The sequence below is a fragment of the Bufo bufo genome, chromosome 1 (assembly GCF_905171765.1).
Source record: "Bufo bufo chromosome 1, aBufBuf1.1, whole genome shotgun sequence".
In the NCBI taxonomy this organism is placed as follows: domain Eukaryota; kingdom Metazoa; phylum Chordata; class Amphibia; order Anura; family Bufonidae; genus Bufo; species Bufo bufo.
The window spans coordinates 463,082,908-463,103,049 of NC_053389.1; the positions used below are offsets into that span (position 1 = coordinate 463,082,908).

Below are 20,142 nucleotides of genomic sequence, written 5' to 3' on the forward strand. Positions count from 1 at the left end.
GTGGGAATTTCTCAACTTCTCCAACCTTCCTAAACGGTAACATTGTGGTTCATATTAGCAGCGGATTCCTTAATTTTACATACTACTGTTTTATAACTAGGTCCCTAAAGTAGGAAAAGGGAAACATTGGGCTAAACTCTTGTTGGGGTAAACTCATTATCCTTAAAAAATACATACATTTTTGCAAATCAAGAAACTAAACCAGATCATAATGTAAGTTGAGATAATACATACCACAAGAGGTCACCATATGACCGCAACATTTTCCCCCAAAAAAACAAACAATGAACCAGTGAAAGGACTTGGTGAATAAGTCATTTTGCAGGTAAGCCTTGGATAAACCAACAAGGGTATTACCGAGACTGGCAGGGCATGTTGCAAGTTGCAGTTAAACAATAGCTAGAATACCACAGGTTTCTTAAGCCTGACCTTGCTCACGTAAACTTCTCTAAAATCAAATTTAATACATAAAAAACCCACATATGTACATATTTAATGAGCTTTATCACAGACAAAAAAAATGCATAATGTTACCAATGATACACTGACTTAAATTTAATTACAATAGATAAAAGTTAAATTAAGCACTGAACACTGTAAGGGCATAGGATTTTCCCTTATGGAAACTAGTAAATCCAGACTCGTTCTATCAGATATACAGTAGCTGTCTACACTACTTTGTTATTCAACATCACCAAGTACTGGAATTTTTAAAAGTGGAGGTCAAAGAGAATAGGAATCTTTCTGGAAACCATTTTAATTTGCCTATTAAAAAAGTTGATCAACTGGTATTTCGAGTTAAGAAGTTTCGTTCCAATTTACACACACAAAAAAGTCCTCATTAAGACACGTTACAACAATAAATCTGCATTTCCATATAGGTACAGCTATTATTAGCATGAACATCAGCATGTGAATCATAATATTGAATCTTCTTTGCAAAATGGTATTCATATCATTTTTAGAGAATTTCTATACATATAAACTATTACATGGGGATTTGTTTGAAAATAGAGCATAATAGTGTACACAGGGTGTTACATAGGTCCTGTACATGTATATGCCTTTATTATGATAGAATTCTATTCTAATATGCATTCTAAATGTGTTAAAGGGCTATTTCAATCAGAACATGCTATAAATAACAACAGGAGACCAAGCAGTAGGAAAAGAGAGTAGGATGCTTTGGTTGCATATCTAGAGGTATGGCCAGTAGAAGAGGCAGATTGTGGCCCCCGCTGTATAGAGCTCCAGTGGGAACACATCTGGTGTACTCTGTTCCATTATGGAGACCTCAATCACAAAAAGACAATGGTAAAATGGAACTGGTCCAAAGACAGGCTACTATAGATCTTCATTTGTATGGGGAAATGGGGGACATAACTGAAACTTTTAAGTATGTTAAAGGGTTAAATAAGGGTCCAGGAGGGAAGAATTTGCAACAAGTACCTGAACAAAAGAATAAGGGGGTACAATCTGAAATTAGTTGCACTGTCAGAATATATTTATTTACCGAAAGAGTAGTAGATGATACTTGAAGCAAACATCCAGCAAATGTGGTTCTAAATTCTACAGTAACTGAATATAAACCTACCTGGAATAAAACTATATCACTCCAAGAATAAAAAGGAAATAATAATGGCAGATTAGAGCTACATTCTTCTGTTTCTATGCCTCTTCAATGACACATGTCAGAATGACCTTTTAATGGGGGTGTCCAGGCTTAAGGGTGTTAGTTTCCCATAGTATTCCTAATACTGGACATAGAATAACCGTGAAAACTCAGATCTGAAAAAAGCCAATACTATTATTTTCCGTTATAACGGAAAATAATAAAGTGAAGTTCGGGTCCCCATTACTTCAATGGGGTTCGGGTCCAAGTGCGGATCAAGTTCAGGTCCCGAACCAGAACTTTTTTTTAAAGTTCGGCCGAACTCCCCGAACATCTAGGTGTTCGCTCAACTCTACACATAAGGCTAATAATATTATTATTATTATTAATAATAATAAAAGAATCTTGAGGACACCTCAAGGAAATTAATTAGATTTTTTTTTTCCATTTTCATGGGGAAATGACTGGGAAGGTATCACAATTAACAGGTTATCATATCACAGTATTTACCACTAGATAATAGTTTACATATTAGGTGACATTAGTTTATAGCAGGTGTGCACAACCTTTCCTGGTTCAAGGGCTATTTTTTTCAGCCTGTACCACTCCCAAGGGCTGCAATAAAACTTAGAGTTTTACCATCTAAGACATTTTATGACATATAGAAAGTACTATACATGCCAAAAATGTCTGATAGTTGCTGCTATATGCACCACTTCCTTTCTCTCTGTCTTCGAATGTAAAGAGGTATCTTTGAGGGAAAGAGAACCATCTTGCTAGCTCCACCTTTTGGAAGTGTCTCTCCATGAGCAAAAGTCTGACTTTTTAACAAGACATGGGTCACGAGAAGTTAAGGTAACCAAGCCACATATCCATCTGTAGACAACTGTGTTGGGTGCTTGCCCCTTGTCACTATGGAGTAGGATTCTGGATGACTGAGTGTGATGACTTGATGCAGCTTAAGCAGGATATGGCTCTCCCAAAAGAGACCAGCTGTGTATGGAAACTTATTGGCAATGGTCAGTGGGAAAATAATATGCAAAGAGGTATCTCCCAGGGAAAGAGAATCATCTCACTGGTGCCACCTTTTGGAAGTGGCCCCCTACGAGTAAAGATCTGACTTTTTAACAAGCCTTGGACATGACAAGGGAAAACAGCCAAGCCGAATATCCATCTGTAGACAGCTGTTTTGGGGTGCTTGCATCTTATCAGTACAGAGTAGAATTGTGGCTGCCCGAGTCCAATGCCTTAGATGCAGCATAGGCAGTACCCCGCCTAAACTCGGTCTTGAAAAGTACATGTGAGAAGCCACTAGATATAGACCAGCATGTATGTGACCAGATGGCTGGAAGCTGTTTTTACTTTTGTGTTTGTCATGTGCTATTATACGGTAAATGCCACATGGATATAAAAGAAAGATAAAGTATGTATTATAAGAAAAACAGGTCAAATGGTTCACACAAACTACTCAGGTATTACACAGGAAAATGTGACTGAGCATATGCAGAGGTTGACAGATCTACATGTGGTTTTCCAGAAGGAAAAGGCAAAAATTATAAAGGGGCAAAAGTCAAATCATTAGCCTGTTGCCTAAAATACTTCAGCTGCACTGTGGTCATTTTTTACATTCATTTATGACAGTTCACAGTATGCTGGAGGTGCCTTAAAGCACGCAAAACAATCAAACCCTGTTTCTTGCATGGCTAGTTTCATGGGGAGATTTGAGAAAATGCAAAGTTCATAACTATTGCCATCAAAAAGCACATTTCTAAAACATACAATACACCAGCAGCATTGACCTATTGGCCTTATGTAGTGATAAAGATCCTGCACTCCAGCATGAAACTGCTGTTATAGATTACCTGTCATGTCCAGATAACTGATACATGAAAGACAGACTATACAGTATATATGTAGTTGTATATACACATCGCTGTAGTAGGTCTGCTAGTGTACACATTTGTGACTACAGGGTCAAAACTTTAGATGATGTTATCTACTATACTCACATTCCAGTTTTGATAACTTATGACCTCTTGTTCCTTTTCTAACATGTCTGTCTCAGCAGTACATTGATAGAGGTCATAAGTAGCTAAGTATCAAATTCTGGGATGATTAAGATCAAAAGAGGACCCAGTGAAGTAGTGTGTTTTTGTTAATATTAATTAAGAAAAACGATTTAACCTAGTTACATATTTAGTAGGTTTAAAAAATTTTTTTTTTAAAAACTTAACTCTATCAACTTCAACTGTTTGTTTATTATGAGAAAGACGAACACCACTCTTAAAAGGAAATGTATCATCAGAAAATGTTGCTTAAATCAAATTTTTATATTAAACATTTTTAAAGAATTTTTGATGTTCTTTTTAATTTCCCATGTTGATATCTATATTTAAACAAAAAAACAAAAATCCCACAGTGTTTGCACTGGCCACTAAGCCTACTTCTTGGTGCAGTTTACTGCAGTTATCTGCTTATCTGTGTACAGAGGTGATATGTCATTACAGGATTTGAATGACAGATAAGACAGGATCCACCATTCACAATGGAGGATTGTCAGAGCTTATCTTATTTTATACAATGACCTCTGCACAGGTCACAGAGCGTGCCTAGAAAACTTTCCCATAGAAGTCAATGAGGTCCCCTTCTGATCATTGTGTCTATAGTCCATAGGGCGGCCGTAAAGCCATTTTCTTTCTAAATTGTTGTTAAGAACAGCGCAGGCAAGATGGCCACCCTGATAATAGTGTTCAGAAAATAGAATAAAAAAAAAATAAAAAAAATCTGCAATCACAAAATAAAAAGAAATGAAAAAAAAAGTGTTACTATCTGGATTTAACCCCTTCCCGACACATGACGTGTATACTAGTCATGGAGCACTGCTACTTGGCACTCCATGACGAGTATACACGTCATGACATTAAACGGTCACCATGTCTGCTTAGACCACACAGCCAGGGATCTCACCTAACCAGCCCGGGACCAATGAAGGCAGTCACGGGCCAGCGATCGCTCCGATTTGGTTAGTCTGTACAGACTAGCCAATCACACAATCCCAATGCTGGCTGAACGGTTCTGATCCCCACAGTCCGTGACTGTGGGGATCAGAACCTTGTTAAATTTGTAGATATAACATTATATATGTATCTTTTATTATTTCCCTCCTGCCCCCACAGCTCCTGATATGGCACATTTCAGGATGGCCGAGCGGGCACGTGTTCCTCCTCCTCTCCCCCCCCCATTTTCAGGATGGCCTGACACTCTGCTTGAAACGGACGACATTGGTGCTGGAACCGATGTCAGCCGTTTAACCCCTTCCATGCCTATGGACCGCTGTATGGAAAGCATTAATAGGGAGGGAGCTCCCTCCCTCTCCCATCGGGCCGCTGCTGTGCCGTTGCAGTGACCCGATGCTTGATGGGTTCCCTTCCTGCCCCATTGGGCCGCTGCTCTGTTGTGGCAGCGTCCTGATGGTTACGATGGCAACCAGGCTCCTTCACAGGCTTCCGGCTTGCCATGGTATATCTAAGCCTGATCAAGCTCCTGCTAAAAGGCAGGAGGCTGATCAGGCTGTGTAAAGTCACAATACACTGCAGTACACTATATAGTGTACTGCAGTGTATTATAGAGGCATCAGACCCACAGGATCTTCAAGAATCAAGTGGGTCTGGGTAAAAAAAAGAAAAAAAAGTGTAAAAAATAAATAAAATAAAAAATACAAAATCTAATTTCTTCTTATAGCCACATATTTATAATTGATTAAAAATATATATGGCTCTTGGGCTATGGAGACACAAACAGTTTTTTTTTTTTCTAAAATGCTTTTATGTTAAAGTGAAATAAAAAAAATGTAAAAATAAAAAAAAGTATACATATTAGGTATTGCCATGTCCATAATAACCATCTCTATAAAAATATCACATGAACTAACCCCCCAGGTGAACATCATAAAAAATTAATAAAAAAACACTGTAAAAAAAGCCATTTTTTGTCACCTTACATTAAAAAAAGTGTAATGCCAATCGATCAAAAAGTCATATGCACCCCAAAATGATACCATCATCTCATCCCACAAAAAATGAGACCCTACCTAAGACAATAACCCAAAAAATAAAAAACTATGGCTCTCAGAATATGGATAAACAAAAAAAAAAAAATGGGGTAAGCAGCACTCCAGGTCCCAATTTGGGGACAGATGCCAATAGAAAAATTGGTGAGATTGTGTCCGCGGATGGGGATCCTGGCTGGGGGTCCCGTCAAAGTAACAATTATAGAAAAAGCCACAGCACTCTTCAATTCAGGTGAAAAAAACGGTTACTTTATTAGTAACATCAGCATACAGGCTGCTGTTACTAATAAAGTAACCGTTTTTTTCACCTGAAATGAAGAGTGCTGTGGATTTTTCTATAATTCTCAGAATATGGAGACACTAAAACATGATTTTTTATGTTTCAAAAATGCTGTTATTGTGTAAAACTTAAATAAACAAGTATACATATTAAATATAGCCACATCTGTAAGAACCTGCTATATAAAAATATCACATGACCCAACCCCTCAGGTGAACACCATAAAAAAATAATAATAAAAAGGGTGTCAAAAAAGCCATTTTTTGTCACCTTACATCACAAAAAGTGTAATCCCAAGCGATCAAAAAGTCATATGGCCCTAAAATAGTACCAAACAAACTGTCATCTCATACCGAAAAAAAAAAAAAAAAAAAATAAAAAAAAAAAAGAGCCCCTACATAAGACAGTCTCCCAAAAATAAAAATAAACATTTGTCGCATCCGTAAAAACCTGCTTTATAAAAATACCACATGATCTAACCTGTCAGATGAACTTTGTAAATAACAAAAAAAAAAAAAGGTGCCAAAACAGTTATATTTTGTTACCTTGCCTCACAAAAAGTAAAAAGTATATAGAGCAACCAAAAAAATCATATCATACCCTAAAATAGTACCAACAAAACTGCCACCTTATCCCATAGTTTCCAAAATCGAGTCTTTTTTGGAGTTTCTACTCTAGGGGTGCATCGGGGGGGGGGGGTCTTCAAATGTGACATGGCAACTTAAAATTATCCCAGTGAAATCTGCCTTCCAAAAACCATATGGCATTCCTTTCCTTCTGCGCCCTGCCGTGTGCCCGTACAGCAGTTTACGACCACATATGGGGTGTTTCTGTAAACTACGGAATCAAGGTAATAAATATTGAGTTTTGTTTGGCTGTTAACCCTTGCTTTGTTACTGGAAAATTAATTTACATTTTCCTTTAATTCTTGTGGCACACCTAAAGGGTTAAGAATGTTTGTAAAATCAGTTTTGAATACCTTGAGGGGCCATTTATGGGTGGTTTCTATTATGTAAGCCTCACAAAGTGATTTCAGACTTGAACTGGTCCTTAAAAAGTGGGTTTGGGGAAATTTTCAGAAAAATTTCAAGATTTGATTCTAAACTTCTAAGCCTTCTAACGTCCCAAAAAAAGAAAATGTAAATTTACAAAATGATCCAAACATGAAGTAGACATATGGGAAATTTAAAATAACTATTTTAGGAGGTATCACAATCTGTTTTAAAAGCAGAGAAATATACTTTAAAAAATTGCTAATTTTTCAAAATTTTTGGTAAATTAAAATGAAAATAAATGAAAATAAAATATTTTGACTCAAATTTACCACCGTCATGAAGTACAATATGTGACGAGAAAACAGTCTCAGAATGGCTTGGATAAGTAAAAGCGTTTTTAAAGTTATCACCAAATAAAGTGACATGTCATATTAGCAAAAAATAGCCTGGTCCCCAAGTTGAAAAATGGCAGGGTCCTGAAGGGGGTTAATTGGCCGAAAAAAATTTGGCGACACATTTCCTTTAATGGCACAGACCTCATCCTTTCCTGAACCTATTAAGATCCGACGGGATTCTGGACCAAAATTCTACATTAATGCCAGTAAGGAAGAATTCTAACCTATATGTTAAGCTATTTGCACTTTCAGCCACAACCAAATTCTGTTAGCGCATTCACTATGCTGATGCAAATGAATGCAAAAACAGAAAGTTATATTTTAAGTTTGTTTTTAAATAGTGACAACTGATTGATATTTCTACGATCAGTAAAGAATATTTTGTAACATTGCTGCATAATACATCATTGGGATTTTGTAAAAAAAAAAAAAAATTTATATATATATATATATATATATATATATATATATATATATATATATATATATATATATATATATATCACACACACACACAGTACAGACCAAAAGTTTGGACACACCTTCTCATTCAAAGAGTTTTCTTTATTTTCATGACTATGAAGGCATCAAAACTATGAATTAACACATGTGGAATTATACACATAACAAACAAGTGTGAAACAACGGAAAATATGTCATATTCTAGGTTCTTCAAAGTAGCCACCTTTTGCTTTGATTACTGCTTTGCACACTCTTGGCATTCTCTTGATGAGCTTCAAGAGGTAGTCCCCTGAAATGGTTTTCACTTCACAGGTGTGCCCTGTCAGGTTTAATAAGTGGGATTTCTTGCCTTATAAATGGGGTTGGGACCATCAGTTGCGTTGAGGAGAAGTCCGGTGGATACACAGCTGATAGTCCTACTGAATAGACTGTTAGAATTTGTATTATGGCAAGAAAAAAGCAGCTAAGTAAAGAAAAACGAGTGGCCATCATTACTTTAAGAAATGAAGGTCAGTCAGTCAGCCGAAAAATTGGGAAAACTTTGAAAGTAAGGGCTATTTGACCATGAAGGAGAGTGATGGGGTGCTGCGCCAGATGACCTGGCCTCCACAGTCACCGGACCTGAACCCAATCGAGATGGTTTGGGGTGAGCTGGACCGCAGAGTGAAGGCAAAAGGGCCAACAAGTGCCAAGCATCTCTGGGAACTCCTTCAAGACTGTTGGAAGACCATTTCAGGGGACTACCTCTTGAAGCTCATCAAGAGATTGCCAAGAGTGTGCAAAGCAGGAATCAAAGCAAAAAGGTGGCTTCTTTGAAGAACCTAGAATATGACATATTTTCAGTTGTTTCACACTTGTTTGTTATGTATATAATTCCACATGTGTTAATTCATAGTTTTGATGCCTTCATAGTCATGAAAATAAAGAAAACTCTTTGAATGAGAAGATGTGTCCGAACTTTTGGTCTGTACTGAAATATATATATATATATATACACACACATACACACACACACACTAGCAGAAGGACCTGGCTTCGCACAGTTCTATTTCATCTATTTTGTTTGTTTTGTTTAGTTAGGGCTACATGACTACATGCGTTGCGCAACATTTTTATAATGATAGGCTATGGTGTTGCACTGCGACATGACAGTTGCAAAAAATCCATTCAAGATGGATGCATGTAGCAGTGTAGTTGTGTCCTAGGTGTCGTGCGACTTCTTGTCGTTGTGTAGCCCTAGCCCAAAGCTGACCAACAGCAGTGAAGAAAAATGGCTGGTTGTTATGGAAATCTGGAGTAAAACTGTGTGTATGTAGTGACTAAAAGCCTGCGAGATTCTATTGTCTGATAAGGGACATGTGACAGTGTGTATGGCAGTTCGGATATGAGGAGAAAGACTTGCAGGCTTCTATTGGCTAATGCAGGTATTTTTTGGGGAATATCTCAAGAATGGTACGTCCTAGAGAGCTGAGACTTCACAAATTTGGTGAAGATCAGTCCAGTCGTTTGTCTGTTCTTTATACACGACCAGACAGACGTTCAGACAGACAGAAACTCATACATTATATAATATAACATTGAGGGTATTGCCATCGCAGACATTGATGGCATATCTATAGGATATTCCATCAATATCGGAGATAGGGTAAGGTCCCAGAGTTGCATCTACTGAGAGCACACTATGTAAGTGGGGCCACTCTCCATTCCCAGCTATGAGAGTTCTGAAAATAGTGCTGATTTAGCCATTTCCAGCACTCCCATTGTGATGGAGAGGTGGCCGTACATGTGTGGTGCTCACTCTATTCACTGCCATGGGACTTCCAAAAATAGCTGAGTACTGAATGGACGATGGCCAAATCCCTTTAATTATCAGTTTGAAAATTAATAAATAGGATTCATTTAGGATGTGTGTAAATATCAGTAGTAATACTATAAGTCAGAGCCACTGAAATTGTTGTATTTTTATTCTTGAAGACATTGCACTAGTCATCTGAATTTCTTTCTCAATTAGAATGACTTTTATGAGAATATTTCCATATTAAATACTTGTGATTTGTGCTTCAGTCATGGCGGTAATGTTTTGATAGCATTTGCATGACTGAAGCTATTAAGTTTCATTAAAATGCCTTAGCAGATGTGCCAAACAGATGTCTGTAACCAGTGTCAAGCATTGGATTTTATGTGTGATGATAAGTCCTGAGAGTTCTGTATGCAGTGCTCTGTATTTCCAACCAGAGGGGCTAGAATGTTGGCCAATTTAGCTATGTTGTACTGTAGGTCACCAAGTTGATGCTGCTGAGAAGGGGTGCCTTCCTTGTGTATCTTAGCAAGTCCATATACTGTATAATGCTGTATTGGGTACCTTCTTAGTACTTCATATGCACTATTATCACTCAGAAGTGTGGTCATCGTAGCATGGAAGTCAAACGTATTGACTACATGCGTGCATCTTCCTTTATTAGTGGGCAGCATGGGTATTTTTGGATCTTTCTTGAGGGATGTAATGGCCTTTCTTTCTTGTGCTGTCAGGCTGGATGGGGGTGGTTTAGCACTGGCTAAGGCTGCAGACACTAAGACAGTTGTTCTGTCTATCTTGTGCTACTTTGTTGTTAACATAGATGGCTTCTGAGGCCGGAATATCCACCACTGGGATGGTATTGGGGACAATCATGAAATGCAACCTTTTCGCTATCTCCAGCTTGGTAAGAACACTGACAAATTCTCATCTTCATCCTCTTTCCTTGGCATTGCCATGTCCCAGCTACATCCCTTTGATGTTATGCTTTAGGGGATCAACTGTAAAGTTGGCCTGTCATACACATTTATTTAACAATTGTTTCTGAGCCCTTCGTACAATGAGCTTAGCTCATCTTCAAGAAAAAAAACACAAGCTTGTTGCACTCACTTATTACTACTGATATACCATGACCTGGATGAATGAGGACCTTCACAGACTGTGTAAATTATTTGTCTGGGTTTGAAAACCCATCAAAATATGTTATTATGGAATTCTGAGTTAGTGGGAGGTCATAATTCAGGAAACCCATTTAGCAGCCAAAGTGGCAAGAGAGTGGTAAGTGTGCAATTTCCCGTGGTGGCACTGCCACATAAAGTCACTTAGGGCTCTTTCACACGTGCGTTGTTGGGTTCCGGCATAGAGTTCCGGCATAGAGCCCCGACGACGGAAGAATCCTGATCAGGATTATCCCAATGCATTCTGAATGGAGAGAAATCCGTTCAGGATGCATCAGGATGCCTTCAGTTCCGGAACGGAACGTTTTTTGGCCGGAGAAAATACCGCAGCATGCTGCGCTTTTTGCTCCGGCCAAAAATCCTGAACACTTGCCGCAAGGCCGGATCCGGAATTAATGCCCATTGAAAGGCATTACTCCGGATCCGGCCTTAAGCTAAACGTCGTTTCGGCGCATTACCGGATCAGACGTTTAGCTTTTTCTGTGTGGTTACCATGACTTCCAGGACGCTAAAGTCCTGTTTGCCATGGTAAAGTGTAGTGGGGAGCGGGGGAGCAGTATACTTACCGTCCGTGCGGCTCCCGGGGCGCTTCAGAGTGACGTCAGGGCGCCCCACGTGCATGGATGACGTGTCGCATGGATCACGTCATCCATGCGCATGGGGCGCTCTGACGTCATTCTGGAGCGCCCCGGGAGCCGCACGGACTGTAAGTATACTGCTCCCCCGCTCCCCACTACTACTATGGCAACCAGGACTTTAATAGCGTCCTGGGTGCCATAGTAACACTGAACGCATTTTGAAGACGGATCCGTCTTCAAATGCTTTCAGTTCACTTGCGTTGTTACGGATCCGGCGGGCACCTCCGGCAAATGGAGTGCTTGACGGATCCAGACAACGCAAGTGTGAAAGAGCCCTTAGCTTCTATTACCCAGTTTTATAAATGCAGTAGCAGTGTAAGCAATTCATGTTTTTATTCTGGCTATATCCAGGTCATGTGTATATTTTTCTCTTTTGTGTATTCTATATATATCATTGTACCATGTTTTCGAAGTTAGTATACCTGCAGAAATGTTTTACTACAGATATTTATATGTTCCTGGACATAGCCATGGCAACCAGAATGAAGACATCTATTGTTTACACTGCTGGCTTCATTCAGAGAACCGGATGTTTATGATATAAACTGTATTTCCATTGTGCAACAACTTTCTTTTATTTTATGTTTGAACAATATGATTTCTAAAAAGGGTCTGAAACAATTTTATTGCTAGACTATGGGCAGTTTAGGCAAGTCAAAAGAACAGAAGGAGTATTCTCATAATCAAGATGCTACACTATTTTGATTGATAGAAATAAAATATGTTAGCATTTTTAGTTATGACTACCACAAGTCATTAGAAAATGTAGAGCTGGCAGGCTATTCTGACTGGCTGGTATGCATGGTATGTAACATGCAGAGCTGGCAGAATTAATGCTATTTTCCACCCTTGCGATCACAACATCCAAACAGCACACTAAAGACTAAGCTTGCCAGCTTTTAGAATATCATATATTGGTATGTTCTTGTACTTCTATAAATTCTATTAAAACTACTACGATGTAATCAAAAGGTAATCTCTTTGAGAAGGTCATTCTCTTATGTAGACCAGACTTAAATGTAACAGATTTTCAGTCCCTTCCCCCATATTACACTTACAGGACATCCTCTTTAATAAGACTACTGCCCTAGAAGATCACTTTTCAAAGCAATTTTGGGTGGACATCTCGGAGGTTTCACTGTGTATCAAAAAATGTGTCCCCAATAAAATTTAACATTATTGATTATATTTTAAATATCCGCTCCAAGTAAAGAGATGGTTAAGCATTTCATAATTGTTATTGTGCATGTGAACAACAGCACGCACATTGCAAAAGGCCTTGTCCACAATTAATAATTCTGAACTGGAATTTCATACAGTCTTATCTATGTAAACTGCTTTTAGGAGAGGGTTGTCTACTTTAGAAAATCCCTTGTCACAATTGGTGTTGAAAATACCCTAAGTTGGAAGCACAGACACAGCTTTACTCGGGGTTGACTCAACAAAGAAACAGCTGTCCATGAGCTGACAAGACAGAATATCATCATAGACATAGACCTCCAGTCAGAACCCCACATTTCTTTTTGTTAGCAAGAGCAAAGAGCTTCTAAGAAAAGGTCAAGGGTGTTCCAAGGTAAACACCCAACCTGCACCTAAACCATTCAATCCCATTAAACTGAACTTTGCTCAGCATTTACAACACAGCTAGACAGTCTTACCAGATGATCCTTTGCTGGGACACGTTTCAGGCGCATAATGTAATCGTTTGGTAGATTTCCAACCTGACAATGACAAATAGAAACAGTTAGGGCTAGTTGATCCAGTCATATAAACTCTACATTGACAAAAGCTTAAAATGGTTGAATTAGTGGGAACACATTAACTATTTTTCAAATGTGATGTGTGTTGAGGTGATATTTTTGGTTTGCCTTTGCCTACTGTCAGTGGGATCTAATGTGCGCGGGGGTCACCAAACAGCAGATGTCAGTGGAATCACTAGACCCTGGAATCAATAAATCTTCCATGCCAAGTGCCAGACAAGATCAAGCAGATCAATGTCATCATGTCATCTTTTGGTGCTTCTTCTATTCAGTCAATTTGGGAAGGATCCATTTTCTATTGTGCCATATTGTGTCAGTGAAAACAGATCCGTCCCTATTGACTTACATTGGGTGTCAGGACGTATCAGTTTCGTCAGACAGACACCAAAACGCTGCATCAAAAGCGGAATGGAGGCGGAACGGAGCCAAACTGATGCATTCTGAGCGGATCCTTATCCATTCAGAATGCAAGGGCAAAACTGATCCATTTTGGACCGCTTATGAGATCCCTGAACGGATCTCAGAAACGGAAACCAAAACGCCAGTGTGAAAGTAGCCATACAAGATTAGAAGTAGTGGGATGCCTAAGAAATAAAGTTTATACTGCATGTCAGTATCCTCCAAAATGTCTTAACAGAATGGAGAACAGATATAATAAACTCTATCTTCTGCATATTCATACAGGGAGTGCAGAATTATTAGGCAAGTTGTATTTTTGAGGATTAATTTTATTATTGAACAACAACCATGTTCTCAATGAACCCAAAAAACTCATTAATATCAAAGCTGAATATTTTTGGAAGTAGTTTTTAGTTTGTTTTTAGTTTTAGCTATTTTAGGGTGATATCTGTGTGTGCAGGTGACTATTACTGTGCATAATTATTAGGCAACTTAACAAAAAACAAATATATACCCATTTCAATTATTTATTTTTACCAGTGAAACCAATATAACATCTCAACATTCACAAATATACATTTCTGACATTCAAAAACAAAACAAAAACAAATCAGTGACCAATATAGCCACCTTTCTTTGCAAGGACACTCAAAAGCCTGCCATCCATGGATTCTGTCAGTGTTTTGATCTGTTCACCATCAACATTGCGTGCAGCAGCAACCACAGCCTCCCAGACACTGTTCAGAGAGGTGTACTGTTTTCCCTCCTTGTAAATCTCACATTTGATGATGGACCACAGGTTCTCAATGGGGTTCAGATCAGGTGAACAAGGAGGCCATGTCATTAGATTTTCTTCTTTTATACCTTTTCTTGCCAGCCACGCTGTGGAGTACTTGGACGCGTGTGATGGAGCATTGTCCTGCATGAAAATCATGTTTTTCTTGAAGGATGCAGACTTCTTCCTGTACCACTGCTTGAAGAAGGTGTCTTCCAGAAACTGGCAGTAGGACTGGGAGTTGAGCTTGACTCCATCCTCAACCCGAAAAGGCCCCACAAGCTCATCTTTGATGATACCAGCCCAAACCAGTACTCCACCTCCACCTTGCTGGCGTCTGAGTCGGACTGGAGCTCTCTGCCCTTTACCAATCCAGCCACGGGCCCATCCATCTGGCCCATCAAGACTCACTCTCATTTCATCAGTCCATAAAACCTTAGAAAAATCAGTCTTGAGATATTTCTTGGCCCAGTCTTGACGTTTCAGCTTCTGTGTCTTGTTCAGTGGTGGTTGTCTTTCAGCCTTTCTTACCTTGGCCATGTCTCTGAGTATTGCACACCTTGTGCTTTTGGGCACTCCAGTGATGTTGCAGCTCTGAAATATGGCCAAACTGGTGGCAAGTGGCATCTTGGCAGCTGCACGCTTGACTTTTCTCAGTTCATGGGCAGTTATTTTGCGCCTTGGTTTTTCCACACGCTTCTTGCGACCCTGTTGACTATTTTGAATGAAACGCTTGATTGTTCGATGATCACGCTTCAGAAGCTTTGCAATTTTAAGAGTGCTGCATCCCTCTGCAAGATATCTCACTATTTTTGACTTTTCTGAGCCTGTCAAGTCCTTCTTTTGACCCATTTTGCCAAAGGAAAGGAAGTTGCCTAATAATTATGCACACCTAATATAGGGTGTTGATGTCATTAGACCACACCCCTTCTCATTACAGAGAGGCACATCACCTAATATGCTTAATTGGTTGTAGGCTTTCGAGCCTATACAGCTTGGAGTAAGACAACATGCATAAAGAGGATGATGTGGTCAAAATACTCATTTGCCTAATAATTCTGCACGCAGTGTATATAGCAGAAATGCAGTAGGTAGACAACCTAAATCTCTATCTATCCATCTATCAAAAATGAGCAAAGTTTTAAAAAATGTTAAGGATTTTCCCCCAAAAATTTGATTTGATCCAAATTAATTCCCGACAAAGCATGTTAAAAATCAGCTATTTGCCAGCTGCAAGGAGTGTGTATATCGGTGTACATCACTGTGCATTGCAGAAACATTCAGAACTAGTCCACTGTGGTAGTGAAACTTGACAGGCAGGTGACATCACTCTTAGAATATGTTCACACTAACCAAAAAAACTGACCAAATAACTGAAGTGTGAACTCAGCCTTACAGGTCATGTTAGAGTCAGGTATAAAGGACTTAACCGTGTAGTGGCCCAAGATTCTACTACAGAGTGAAAGAGTGCACTCCTTTTACACCATCTGCTGATTCCACATAGATATCTACAGAACCTGTTCAAAAATCAGTAGTATCAGATTGCTATTTCACCCCAATTACAGAATCAAGGATTAATTGAACTACTTATGTATAAAAGAACTTGAACACCCCAAAATCAGTAATATCAGACCACAATTTCACCCCAATTACAGAATCAAGGATTACTGGAATTTCTTAAGTATAAAAGAAAGCAAACAACCTAAAATCAGTAGTATTAGAACGCTTTTTAACCCCAACTAGTGCAGCAAGGTGTAATAGGATGGCTTCTCTTCAAGCCAAGCGTTACACGGTTCAATTGGCCCCTGCACTCTTCCTATAGTGTGGATAAAGTCTCCCTAGTATCTCCCTTCCCTATCTCTAAGCTGTCCCTGAACTGTTGAAAACTAATGTTTTTCAAATAAAGTCTAGCACTTGTCACATCTGTCCCTATGCTCAGTTCACTGGAAAATGGCAAAAAACAGGCAGGATGAGGCTTTTTATAGGGATGTGACTGATATCTGCTGATTGGCTAGCTGCAAGGCATTATAAGGATTCTTACTTTGACTTTGTAACATGTGTAGCAGCCATTTTAGAAGAAATCTGATTAGTTACCACGACTCGCCAGGAAATTCAGATTTGTGATGAATTAAATTTTTCCTGAAATTCGGATCAAATTCCACTTTGTCAACTTTGATTCGCTTAACACTATCTATCTATCTATATCTCCCTAATATCTATCAAATGTTTAACAAATTACAATAATTTTAAACTATTAAAGATCATTAAAGGGGTGGTCTGGGTTCAGAGCTGAACCCGTACATACCCATAATTTCACCAAGGCAGTTCCCCTGACGAGCATCAGAGCAGTTCATGCTCCGATGGTCTCCCTTGCCCTGCGCAGGATCGTGCAGGGCAAGGGCTCTTATTTACAATAATACACTGGCGGGCGGAGGCTTCCGCCCAGCAGTGCGTTCGGTGACATCACCGGCTCTGATGGGCGGGCTTTAGCGCTGCCCTAGCCATTTTACAGCCTCCACCTGGCAGCCCTAAGGAGAGCACCGTACGTCACCAGAACTCCACAAAATACCTTTGCACTGCGCAATTCAGCGCAGGGCAAAAGGAGAGCATCAGAGCATGAATGCTCCGATGCACAAGTCAGATGGGCTGCCTGGGTGAAAATGGGGATTGCCCAGGTTCAGCTCTGAACCCAGACAACCCCTTTAAATATAGCTAGTCTACCTCTATATATGACCAGAATTAATTGGATTACAAGAAAAAAAAAAAAAGTGTCACTCATACATCTGGCCTTACTTGTTTCTAAGAATAACCATCCATACAGCATCTACATAAGGTCATCAGGTTGTCTTTGTTCTTATCACTTGCCTACACAAATCAAGCACCAGCATATTGCAGAGCAATTTGCAATTGGAAATATTTTCATCATGCACAACAGAATTAGCCCTAAAGTCAAAAAACAAATAGGTCAAGCTACAAGGTTAAGTGATTCATATCGAATTCCATTTTTACCTAGTCAAATTTTAGGCTGAACAAAGCACAGAATAGAATGACTTTGCAGGAAAGCATGACCATGGTCTATAACAAATGTAAATTAATCACTGGGCCATATAGTGTTACACTCTCCCAAGCGGGATTGTTCTTGTAAAGTTATAAGAATACATCTTTTCATATTACTGACAGGAATGCCTCTGTTGAGGACATCATGGCCATGTAAAAACTGCAATGATGTTTTCACTTTGGTGAGATAAAGGCGTATGAATCTGCAAATTATGAAAGGTCCAACACAAGATGAATTGAGCATGAAATAGAGCTGTTTTTTCCTCCTTAGGCTAGCCATACACAATAGATGGTGTTATTTAACAGATATTCCTCCTGACCCACCCCCATACAACCCTGGCTCAGCCAAGTGTGCATAGAGAGGAAGAGTTGAAACAATCCCATACATATTAGATAGTCATCAGGTCCACCACTGAAACCGTGCGGTTCAGCCAAGATTCATCTAATGTATATGGCTACCTCGAATTGAACTATTCACAATCATTGGGTTGTGAAGTACACACAGATGTTAAATAGTAGGGAAGTGAAGCTTAGATATATTGATTGACTAGTAAAGAATGAGCAGATTTATTACTGGCAAAAGAGCTCCTGCTTCCCACCAAAAGAAAGCTTTTTGCAGTTGTTGAATAATTGCACTAGTTTACCTCCCTTCACATGAGAATATCTTGCCCAGTGTTTTCCACTGGTATTTGAAAGCCAAAACCATAGAATGTGTTGGCAAATAAGAACCATTTGGCCCATCTAGTCTGCCCAATATACTAAATACTATGGATAGCCCCTGGCTTTATCTTATATGAAGGATGGCCTTATGCCTATCCCATGCATGCTTAAACTCCTTCACTGTATTTGCAGCTACCACTTCTGCAGGAAGGCTATTCCATGCATCCACTACTCTCTCAGTAAAGTAATACTTCCTGATATTACTTTTAAACCTTTGCCCCTCTAATTTAAAACTATGTCCTTAAAGTGAAAGATTCTGCAACACTTGCGGTTTGGAGTTACTTCTCGTTTTGGCTTCTCGTCTCGTTTTTGGCTTTCAAAGCTGATGCAAACATGTAAAATTGGCTACAGTTTGTAATCATCTTCACAACTGTAATATTTATGACAGTTGGGTGAGATTTACACATTTATGGCAATACCCAATTGTGTAATAACATTTTTTGGAGCAAAAAACTACAGTACTCTAACATTGATATCAACTTAAAGAGGTTGCCCAGTGAAAAAACAAAAAAAAAAAAAAAAAAAAAAAAAAAAAAAAAGTTTCCCAACCAGCACCTGAATTTCAATACTTTTAAAATTGCTCACACTTTAAAATGTAGAATAGCTTTCTTTAATAAAATCTATGTTTAGTGCCATCTGCTGTTCTTTTTTAATTTCTCTGTCCAAGTCACTGAGGTGGACGAACATGCTCTATCATTCTTCAACTGTCACCAGCCCTATCTACTGTTAGAAGCTGTGACAGTTGCAGGGAGGAAGCTGCCCCCTGAGCTGTGATAGGGAGAGAACGGCAGCAGAAAGGACAAGTCCCTTGAGATACCATCTAGCAGAGCAGTTGGAACAATTAATAGGGAGAGCTCTGGATCCATGTGAGGTATAGGGTTGGTTCTAGGTTTGTTAGAAAGAGATTGTACTATATGATGTCCGATTTTCATTTTTTACATAAACCCTTTAAATCATATAACCTTACAGTGCTAGACATTTCATAGACAAATATGGGCGACTACTGTATATTGATTTATAAGATTTTGTAGTGGATAAAAAAAAAAAAAAGTTTGTTTTAGTACTCAATGTCAACTGAGCATATTACAAAGCTGTTATTCAACAATGCAATCATGACAGTTACAGAAGAGAGCCAAATTTCGGGATTAGGGTTTTGGCTCAGCTACCTTCATTATGAATTTGTGTTTGCAATGCAATTTTTTTTCAAGAAGCTGGCAAAGCTTGTAGAGTGGATGCAAACAAACCATCCCTAACCATATTTATTCACCAAACAAGGCAAATGATTTTCATGGCCAGGTGACTTCTTAGTAGCTAGGTTTTAAAAAAGTCCTGACGCAATGCTCACAGTTCTACTGTCATCTATACAAAGTGGAGGAAGCCATTTAGAATCCTAAGCAAATACTTCTGAGAATGTAGCACATCAATTTACTAGAAATCTGTGTTACCTTTTGGTAACTATGACTTCATCACTGCTGTGTGATCGTTTATAGAGGATTTAAACTTATAAATGAACAAAAAATATATATTGTTCTTTATAAACAGAGACCTTTCCCTTTCATATTATAATTCCTTCTTGGGATGGTCAGGTAAGCTGAAAAAGTGACCGACAGTTTTCGTTTCTGATGTCCCCCCCCCCCCTTCATACAGATATCCATTTGGCTTGTCTTTCTGAACAGTTGGAAGAGAGAAAGGAGACTCCTTTGGCCATGGCTCACTTTCCTGAGAAAAAAAAAAAGGACCGGTCATGTTGAAGTCAAATAACCTGATCATTATCTCACCCAGATATCTGCCTTCAGGATGAGTTCAAAAACCCCATACACACTGGATGGTCAGACAATCCTGCCCAAATTGGCAGCTTTAAAGAGGTTGTCCGGGCTTTTCCTATTGATGACCTATCCTGAGGATAGGCCATCATTATCAAATCGGTGGGAGACCTACACCCGTCACCCCCGTTGGTCAGTTGTATGTAGAGACGGCATGCGCAGTGCACGCGTACCGTCTCCCTTC

The 20,142-nt window shown here is 39.1% G+C and overlaps 1 protein-coding gene across 1 annotated transcript in view; it reads right to left on the minus strand.

Annotated features, from left to right (window-relative positions):
- KITLG (KIT ligand) overlaps window positions 1-20,142 on the minus strand; it is an 80,865-nt gene that overhangs the window by 20,773 nt on the left and 39,950 nt on the right. Inside the window, exon 3 of the mRNA XM_040408669.1 lies at window positions 13,083-13,145. Coding sequence (XP_040264603.1) covers window positions 13,083-13,145 — 63 coding nt within the window. The remainder of the gene's footprint in view (window positions 1-13,082; window positions 13,146-20,142) is intronic.